The following is a 10,253-nucleotide window of genomic DNA, read 5'->3' as shown; positions in this document are numbered from 1 at the left end:
GAGATCGTACGAGTTCTGTGGAGAATAAATCCCAATTCGTTGTGAAACCAATGATAAAATTCCACCGGTAATAAAATACATAGGACCTGCACCTTGCAAGGTCCCATGAATTTATTACATCATTGGTTCCACAGCCCCGCTGAACAGCCATGGCGTTCGGTTAATCAACCTAATGTTCTTTCTAGTCCTGCATAACCAAATCCTTCAACCATTTTCCGGGCTTGGGCTGCACTCAGCCCAAGTAACCCAAGTATTCAATTCGGTCAATTTTTTAAAAAATAAAATTATGGTCCTAAGGTTCTACGTTCTACCTCAATTTGACTTAACATAGTCCGTGCATCGCACGGGTCCCGAATCCCGACTAATTTGTTATTTTCGTTTTGGAGAGAAACCCCGCTCGACTGTTTCTTCCCCCTTCTTGGCTTCTTCTTCTTGTCTACAGAGCGCTCTCTCTCTCTCTCTCTGCACCAGACAACAAGACCTCTCTCTACCAGAGGAGACCAACACTGAAAGACATGACCGCAGATCGAGATAGCTAGGGCTGATTTTTTGGCTCACTCATTTTTTGCTAGTAAGGTTAACATTTTTGGATCAGTTCATAGTATATTTTTCGCTCACAGTTTAAGGGGAGAGAACGATCTCGCTTCTTGTTTCCACAATTTGTTCTATAACTGTCTTTTAGTTTAGTTTTGCTGCAATTATCAAAGACTCGTCAGTATTTTCGAGTGTTTTTTCCTCTCTAATGGCTAATGCCGTAAGTGTGAAGTATTGCGATATTAAATTCTGAATGGTAAACCTTCAATAATTTAAAGAAACTTTCCAATTTCCAAATTTAATTTCATGGATGGCGACAATGACTCAATGAGAGTACTGATGTTTCTGTTAAAAAAAATGCATGCATTGAGATGTCAGATGGGTGTCATCCAGAATTCCGAGATCCCAACCACTGTAGGCTCTCCCTGTTTTGCCACCAAGTGCTCGACACAATGACAAATAGGGTTGAAACCTAGTATTCTATAACACAAAATGACAAACTTTGGCCCATTGAACAGGTCTAATGGGGTTGAATGACAAACAATGGCTAACCACTTCTACCGCTATAACAAAAAAAAACGACAAATGACATGTAAATCATTTACATGGCAGCATTGTAGCAGGCTAGCAACCCCCAGAATGATCCTTTATTTTTTTTATAATTCATGTTATTTTTCTTCATTTTCTACATTTTTAAATAATGTTTTATATCATCCTGCAATTTCTGTTTGTTTTTCTGTATTTTCTCATTTTTTGTTGTTTTTTGTAAGTTCTGTTATTTCTCTTCATTTTCTGTGTTTTTTCTATAACTTTTGTTATTTTTCTGTGTATTTCTTTGTTTTTTTTTGTAATTTATGTTTTTTTTTCATTTTCTGTGCCTTTTCCATAATTTTTTTGCAATTTTTACTTTTTTCTGTAATTTATGTTATTTTCTGCATTTTCTATTTTTTTATAATTTATGTTATATTTTTCTAGAACTTATGTATGTCTCATATAATGAATGAAAAATAATGGGTTGGGTTATGATGGGTTTGGGTTGAACCAAACACATTTAATTTTTCATAAACTGGTCATTAATGGGTTAGCAGTACAGCTAGGAGTTAGGGAGTTGGAAGTTGAAGGAGACTCACCATTAGTCGTTTCATGGACCAAGCAAATCAACTCAGCACCTTGGAAATATAGAAATGCTTTTAGGGAAGTTGATTTTCTAACAAAGAGGTTTAATTCTAAATTCATCTGGTAAGAAGGACTGCGAATGGTAAGGCAGACGTTTTAGCAAAACAAGGAGCTGATAGACCTCTTTTATTTTGGGCAAAGTTGTAATCTGATGTAATATGGGCTGGTGAATTGCTATAACAATTGTACTAAGCTTCTGAATTAAATAAGAAATGCAATTCTTTTGCTGATATAAAAAAGGGCATGGAGGTTTCTGGTGGAAGATGAAAAGCTCTGGCATAAGATCGTGGCTAGTCACCATGGGCTCTCAGGATGGTTGGGATGTTAGTTTGCTGCACAGAGCTACTCCCACCTCTCCTTGGAAAGCTATCTATCTTCCTTTGTTTCTCAATCATGTCAAGTATGATTTATCTTGTGGTAATAAAATCAAATTTTGGGAAGACCTTTGGATTGGGGAGTCTCCTTTGAAAGACTTGTTTCCTTTCTTTTACGTACTATGAAATTTCAAAGAAAAACCAATTTTTGAATTTGTAATCACTTCCTCATCAACTTTGGGGCTGGACTAGAATTTGGCATTCAAGCGGAATCTTAGGGATTTTGAAATCCTCGAAGTATCTAACCTTTTGAACCATTTGGAGGGGGTGGTCCTTGATGATTCTATTGGGGATGGTTGGTTATAGATTCCTAACCTGGATGGTAGTTTTTCTCACAAATCCTTCTTCAATTCCTTGTTGCCCAATTCCTTTTCTTGGTCCCTTCGTATAAAGGAAGTGTCAAGTGTCCCTATCCCTCCAAAGGTTAGTGCTTTTTGCTGGGAAGTATTCCATGGAAGCATTAATACCTGCAACATGCTGCAAAGAAAAAGACATTGCTGTCTTTATTCCCCTTGTTGGTGTATCATGTGCAGATTAAATAGTGAGACTGCTTACCAAATACTAATTTCCTGTCCTTTTGTCTGCTATATTTGGAAATGGTTCTTTGCTCATTTTGGATGTAGGTGGACTCTTGTGAACTTGGATAGGTTGTTTGACATGACTATGATTAGATGTCCAAAAAGAGGGGGCAAAGTGTTGTGGGGATGCAGAAGAGAAGTGGTGATTTAGACAATTTGGGAAGAAAGGAATACAAGAATTTTCAAAGAAAAGGAGAAGAGTAAGGAGACATTAATTGAAATAATCACCATAAGATCAATATTCTGGGTGAAGACAATAGAACTTTTCTCATATTTCACAATGGGCGATATTATTAGGAATGAGGGGGTAGTTGTAGGATCCCCATCTTAAAAACCAAAAGAAAAAGAAGGAATCAATGCCTCCAGAAAGCGGGTGGTTGAAGCTGAACTTTGATGGAAGTAGCATGGGTAATCCTGGGCCTTTTGGAATTGGGAAAGTAATGAGGGATGAGAATGGTACTATACTTGCAGTGTACTTTTCTCCAAACAAGGGCAGAAATCCTATCAGCAGTATTTGGGGTGCAAAAGGCCAAGGGAATGGGAGTTGAAAGATTGATGATTGAGGGTGACTCAGAGGTGGTAATAAGCTGGCTAATGAAGGAAAAGAGAGTGTTATGGAACTTCAAAAATGAATTCAGATGGTTCAAATGGTTTTCAAAAGACATGCAGCTATAAATTAAATGGACACAAAGGTCTACAAACAGTTTGGCTGGGTTTGGCTAAGCAAGGGGTCAATAGACAGCAAGTGTTTTGGGCTTAAATGTAAAAAGGGTGTGGTGGGGTGAGAGAGAAGGGTCTTTGCTTCCTTTGTAATCACAACCTCTTGTTGTAACAGTTTTAATTATAATGACTAAATATTTTTCATTGTGGCTGATAAAAAAACATTTTCCAGATGGAAACTGCTTGGCTTCAAAACTTAGTTCTAAGAATTGATCAAAATTTGGAAAACCATCATCTTTATACGGCACTGCCACCAAGAAACATGTTCCAACTCCCAAGTGTGTTTGTATACTTCTTTGCAAACCTGTTTGAGGCATTTTCTTCTATGTAGGGGGTATTTTTCCTAAATTTGCTTTACCATCCAAATTGGAAGACACCTATTCAATATGGTTCTTTTCTATATTTTGCTTATCCTTTTGAGTTTTGGTCATGTTTTAAGCTAAACATAGCCTGAAAAAAAAAGGATTTAACCTAACAAGAGCTAACGCCCTTCCTTTTCACTTCTATCCTGGATTGGAAACCATGTTGGCCTTTGGTTTGGGTCAACTCAGAGGGACAGACACGTTTATCAAACTGAGCCCTGCTCAAATTCCATCCAGACACCGGATTGGATCCATGTTGTTGAACCATTTGTAACGCTTTCCCACCAAGGGGCCTTTATTTCACTAACTACACTTTATTCTTCCCATGACTGAGGATGTTGCCATTTCAAATCAAGACCTTAATTTATTGTTGGTGCCAGAATCTTTACACAGACCTCTCAAATGAACTACTAATAATGATTTAAAAATTTAAAATAACAAATAAGTGTGACTTCTTCATCTTGAGCTATAAACTAGAATATACTTGTTTTGGCTCAACAATGAGCATACGTCAGTTGAATGAATTTCTTCCTTTGCTGATCAAAATTAAAAAAAAAATGATGAGCATTGGTCAGTTGGGGAAAAATGAGGAAAAAGAAACAATAAAGTGGCAGTTCATTCTGTTGCTTCTGTGTAGCTGCTGCTTCAGAACTCGATAGAATGATAGGCTTAAGATATCCAGCCAAGCTGCCAGGTCTCTTTTTTGTCTTGATTCCTAAACTTCGGAGTTTTCAGCCAATTAGTCCCTCTTGATCTAAATATTCCTTCACAAATCCTAGTGAAGACATAATGAATTCTGTCCTTTGTTTCCTTATTTACTATTATTGTCGTTTCAAATTAGTTGTTCTTGGCTCCTGTTCTTCTTTCTTTTCCTTTTCTCATGTAGCTTATGGCCTTTTATGTTCTTTGTGAACTGAAGCCAGATGTACAAGAACTTGATTTATATTTAGATTCTATTATATGTAATCTAGTTCGGGCAAAATGAGGCGTAGACCTACTGATTTTCGACGCCCTGTGAAGAGAAGATTTTCAAAGCTCTTCTGGTTGACTTTATGTGGCTTGGTGGTTCTGCTATTTATTGTGCTTTCCAGCCAAGACAAGCAGCCAAGTTCCAGACCTACAATTGTTCAAGTAAGCCCCTTTTTTATTAATACATTTCTGATTTTAGTTATGTTCATCCTTCAGTTTATTTGTGTTTTCAGACTTGTATTGCAATGATGCATGAAATCTTCCCTCAAGTTGGCATTTTGCTTTGTTGTGAAGGCAAATGTGTTGTGGTTTTAGAATGTTGATGGTTCACAGCCTCACCATGTATGGAGAGCGATGTAATCAGTACTTTTTTAAGTCTGCAATGGTTATGCATCTTCTATGCAAAGGATTTTCAGTTTGTTAGTTATAGTAAGGCTACCAAAACATGTTTGGGCAACAAAGAACAAATTTTATAAAAAAAAAATCAAATTGTGGTGATACAATGTGTGATTCAGTGCCATGGAGAACAAGTTATATTGAACTTCTAAAACCAGAACAAGATAGAATTTCATCTTTCTGGGTCCAGTTCTTGATTCTGCTTTGGCAATCAAGAACCAGGGGCAGTCAGCAAATTTCTTTTATCCCTTGCTTTAATCCATTTGCTTTTGGGCCTTCCCCTTTTCTCATGTAGAGTCTCCAATTTACATGAAAAAATTCCTTTTCACAGTGATGTATATCAGTTGGTCCTCTTTGTACATGTTATTACCATGTCACTAATTTTTCCTCTATCCTATCACCTACTGGGGCTACTCTTAGGTTCCTATTAATGCACATCTATGACTTTTCCATCCTTTCCACTTGTTTCAGTTCTGCTTATTAACGTTTTTTCATTTCTGACATCCTGTTCCATAAAAATCACTGGTTTGATATCTTAAAGATAATGTCAAGGTAAGTGCCAAACTGGAATTATGAATGGATGCAGTGAAATTAAGTCAAGGTAAGTGCCAAACCGTGAACACATATTTCCCATTTTTATTACAATCATAAGAAGGAAACTGGTGCAGACGTGCAGTCAATCAGCACCTCCCTCACTTCATCTGCAATGGCTAAAACTGTAGTTCATTCATCAAGATGACTTCAGATTAAACCATCTAGGCCTATTGTTTGTTGCAGCATCCATACAAGAATTTCCTCCAGTTTGTTGCAGTTGCTGGAGCAATCTTCTTGAGTTCATTTGACTTTCGTTTGGTTATATATATATATATATGGTTTGATTACAGAGTTGATTGAATGTATACTCATTATAATCAAGTATATTTTGTCCAAAATGTTAAAACTGTTCCTATACTTCATTTGCTCTAAAATATAGCAATCACTTGCTCCAGCTTTCAGCTGGTTGAGAGTTGATGACTGCACTGAAATCTAGATCAAGTTAACAGCATGGTAATTCTTTGTTATATATTTTCTCAACAATGGTTAGAGAGTTTCACCCTTGAAACTGTCATCTGGAACCGTTATAGACATCTAGATATTGCTATTGAGTGGGGTTTGACCTGCTGTTTTTTAAAGTTACCAAAAAGAAATGTGATGTATTCCTTTGATACTATGTTATATAGGTTTTTCACATTGAACTTAAGAAGCATGAAAATTGCAAATTGGGATAATTGATAATTTTCATTTCCTGATTCAACTATTTTGTGCAACCAAAACATCTGAATTCTTCATAATGCTCTGCAGAGGTCTTACAAGCACAATAGGATAACAGAAGGCCTGAACATTACTGAAGAAATGCTTAGTCCTCATTCAATCACAAGACAACTAAGTGATCAGATTTCTCTTGCAAAATCTATTGTTGTGATAGCAAAAGAAAGTAACAACCTCCAGTTTGCATGGGAATTAAGTGCTCAGATTCGCAACTCACAGATCCTACTCTCAAATGCTGCAACAAGACAAACTCCATTGACAGCCGGAGAATCAGAAACTGCAATCCGTGATATGGCACTTTTGCTGTACCAAGCTCAACAATTCCATTATGACAGTGCAACCATGATCATGAAGCTGAAAACAAAAATTCAGTCTCTTGAAGAACAAGTAAACTCTGTGAACGAGAAGAGCTCAAAATATGGGCAAATAGCTGCTGAGGAAGTCCCAAAAAGCCTAAACTGCCTAGGTGTCAGGTTAACAGTTGAATGGTTTAGAAATTCAAATTTCCAGAGGAAACTCTCAGAAGGAAAATGGATAGCAGAAAAACTTGAAGACAACAATCTCTATCATTTCTGTGTCTTCTCTGACAACATCCTTGCAACTTCAGTCGTGGTCAATTCAACTGCACTGAACTCTAAACATCCAGATATGGTTGTTTTCCACCTTGTAACTGATGAAATCAACTATGCTCCAATGAAGGCTTGGTTCTCCATGAACAGTTTTCGAGGAGTAACCGTTGAGGTTCAGAAGTTTGAAGACTTTGGCTGGCTCAATGCTTCTTATGTCCCTGTCCTGAAGCAGCTACAAGATTTAGACACTCAGAATTATTACTTCTCTGGAAACAATGATGATGGCAAGACTCCTATAAAATACCGGAACCCAAAATACCTGTCTATGCTTAACCACCTCAGGTTCTACATTCCAGAAGTTTTCCCTGCACTGGAGAAGGTAGTATTTCTTGATGATGATGTTGTAGTTCAGAAAGACCTGTCACCACTATTTTCCATAGACCTTAAGGGAAACGTGAATGGAGCTGTTGAGACATGCATGGAGACATTCCACAGATATCACAAGTACTTGAATTACTCTCACCCCCTAATACGCTCACATTTTGATCCCGATGCCTGTGGGTGGGCATTTGGGATGAACATTTTTGATTTGGTTGAGTGGAGGAAAAAGAATGTGACTGGCATTTATCATTACTGGCAGGAGAGAAATGTTGACAGGACATTGTGGAAACTTGGGACATTGCCACCTGGATTATTAACTTTCTATGGGTTAACTGAGCCTTTGGATCCCAAATGGCATGTATTGGGGTTGGGTTACACAAATGTTGATCCTCAATTGATAGAGAAGGGGGCCGTGTTGCATTTTAATGGAAACTCAAAACCTTGGTTAAAAATTGGGATTGAAAAGTATAAACCGTTGTGGGAAAAGTATGTCGATTACTCTCATCCTTTGTTGCAGCAGTGCAATTTCCATTGATGTTGGGATGGAGCCTGGAGGTTTGGTTTTTGACAGTGCAAAGATCGCCACTGAAAGCAACCAAAATTTTGTATCTTGGGAATGCCTGTACGATTTACCAATAGGAATGACTTGAGGCTAATGGTGGGGAGATTAGTATTTATTGTACGCTTTCCTTCCTATTGTAGTATAGATTGTTTTCTTTTCCCCACATCATTTTAAAGTTTAATGTTATGTGAAATCAAATGTTCTCCCACCCCCCCCCCCCCTTTTTCTTTCTCTGTCTTTGTTAGAGTTAAAACTTGGGAATCCATCAATGTATTCTTTTTTTCTGCAGAGTATTATATGAAGTAGTGCAACAATCTGGCATTCAATTACATGAGAAACTCAAAAGCTTTGAATATTGGTTTCCAAGAAAGTGTTTTTTTTTCCTTCACTGTCAGATGGTCTCTATGACAATTTTAACGATGATCTTTTTTTTTTTTTCTTTTTTTAAGAATAATAAAACAAGGTTTTAAAAAACGATCCGGAAATAGGAGTTACCTTTAGCTGTTGGGTATATCCCACCAGCGAATACTGTTTATGGTTAAGAATAAATAGGGAGCAATTACTATTTTATCCCACTCTATGGTAGCGTGTCATTGCCAAACATGTTCTCAGCAGCAGCAGCAGAGGCTGTTGGCCTTCATCGGCCAAAGTTTTTTTCGAAAATAGAACCCCCTTTTTGGCCTCCAGGTTTTCAAATCAGCTGTTTAACCGTCTCGTCAAACAGTTTGGCCCGTAACATGGTAAATATAACAACGAAATGATAAAACGTACATTCATTTCCTGACAATATAGCATATTATTATTGAAAGAAAATTTCGAGTGTCAATGGCTAGAATAAAGAATAGTTCATTTCTTTTTTTTTTTTTTTATTGAAATAAAACTTGCATCTCGACTCTCAACGACCAAAGTCCGAACCCCTTTTTCTTTCGGTTCTATGAAATCTGGTGTCAGTTGTTATTTTCAGCAAAGTTTTAAGATTATGCAGTTAAAAGAAAAAGCTTGTTGTCATAGTGATCTCTGCATTTACATCCTTGATTTCCAAGATTCAAGAAAGAAAACCAGTATTTAGTTGCCGTTTTGCCATGATTCAAGAAAGAGAACCAGTATTTAGTCACCATTTTTCTCGATCTATCAGTGATTCAAGGGAGACGAAGGTAGTATTCATCATTTTAATAGTTAGCCCATAAACCGTTGTCCGGATTGAACGGTTCACCCGTTCAAATGGCTGGGTCAATGTTCTGTTGACCTTTTTAATATTTTTTTTTTGAGAATAAATTGCAATGCATTAATCAACCAGAAATATCACAAACAAGCAAGTCCTCCACAAACGCTGGAGGCTCATGCTAGATACAAGGATTAACGAAACGATAAGAAGCCCTAGCTAAGTTGTGGGCCACGGTGTTAGTTTGCCTTTTGACACAAGCCACCAAGAAGTTTACACCTTGCTGTAACAACGAGGAACACTCATGAACGAGGGAGCCAAATTTGGACAGGTCCGAAGCTGGAGCAGGAAGGGCTTTCCATACCATTAGGGCATCAGTTTCAAATACCACATTATGGATATCCATGCTGGTCACCCATTTAATTGCTGCTATAAGGACCATTACTTCCCCTTCTTTCAAAACAAATAGACCAGGAACTATGGACGTGTAACCTTTCATGAAAGCACCAAGCTCATCACGTATAACTATTCCAAACCCAGTGAAGTTACTGCTCGTGAAAGAGGCAGCATCAACATTACACTTGAAGGAACCAAGAGGGGGAGCACGCCAATTACCGTCACCTTGGTGGTTAAGATTAATAACCATGCCCAACCGCTTCTGTATTTGAGCTTGCTTCCAATCATGGAGAAGCTGCAAACTCCCAGTAACAACATGATCAGGTAGCTTAAAATTATTTCTCCACAGCTTGGAGTTACGTTGAGACCAAATGCTCCACAAAACCATGCAAGCACGTCCAGACTTGTCATAATCGGTTTCTGCTAAAAACTCAAGAAGACAATCAGCAAAAGAGGCGTGATTCGACACATTTACGCTGATGCCAACCTTAGACCAACAAGCTTGAGCATACGAACATGATAACAAGACATGGCTCAGACTTTCAACGTTAGTATTACAGAGATGACACGAAGTATCTAACTGGATGCCACACCTAGCAAGCTGGTCTTTATAGGGCAAACACTCCCTACAAACCCGCCAAACAAAGCTCTTCACCTTAGGTGGAATAGAAAGCTTCCATAGCTTATCCCATCCACCCGAAATAACAGCTTGAGAGATAGTGGTATTAAGATCCCTTGCAACCCTATATCCTGACTTTACTGAATA

At 37.8% G+C, this 10,253-nt stretch overlaps 1 protein-coding gene across 6 annotated transcripts; it reads left to right on the top strand.

Moving 5' to 3' along the window:
- The first annotated feature begins 356 nt into the window (after window positions 1-356).
- LOC104610278 (putative galacturonosyltransferase 10) lies at window positions 357-8,240 on the top strand. 6 transcript variants are annotated; one of them, XM_010276825.3, is made up of 3 exons: window positions 357-571; window positions 4,716-4,875; window positions 6,451-8,240. In XM_010276825.3, the coding sequence occupies exons 2-3, from the start codon at window positions 4,726-4,728 to the stop codon at window positions 7,900-7,902; spliced, it is 1,602 nt and encodes a 533-aa protein (XP_010275127.1). In that variant the 5' UTR covers window positions 357-571; window positions 4,716-4,725; the 3' UTR covers window positions 7,903-8,240. The 6 variants fall into 6 exon arrangements, with proteins under 6 accessions (XP_010275127.1, XP_010275126.1, XP_010275128.1 ...); XM_010276824.3 differs by having other exon boundaries at window positions 4,668-4,875; XM_010276826.3 differs by having other exon boundaries at window positions 357-576.
- Window positions 8,241-10,253: the final 2,013 nt, after the last annotated feature.

Source organism: Nelumbo nucifera, chromosome 1 (assembly GCF_055504915.1).
Source record: "Nelumbo nucifera cultivar China Antique chromosome 1, China Antique-T2T, whole genome shotgun sequence".
In the NCBI taxonomy this organism is placed as follows: Eukaryota; Viridiplantae; Streptophyta; class Magnoliopsida; order Proteales; family Nelumbonaceae; genus Nelumbo; species Nelumbo nucifera.
The sequence above is the reverse complement of the archived record's forward strand: the minus strand, read 5'-3'. Positions and strand labels throughout refer to the sequence as shown.

Excerpts from the sequence above, each read along its gene's own strand:
- LOC104610278 (XM_010276825.3), top strand. The coding sequence starts at position 4,726 with ATGAGGCGTAGACCTACTGATTTTCGACGCCCTGTGAAGAGAAGATTT. Across the intron at positions 4,876-6,450 it reads CCAGACCTACAATTGTTCAA|AGGTCTTACAAGCACAATAG; the intron begins GTAAGCCCCTTT and ends AATGCTCTGCAG.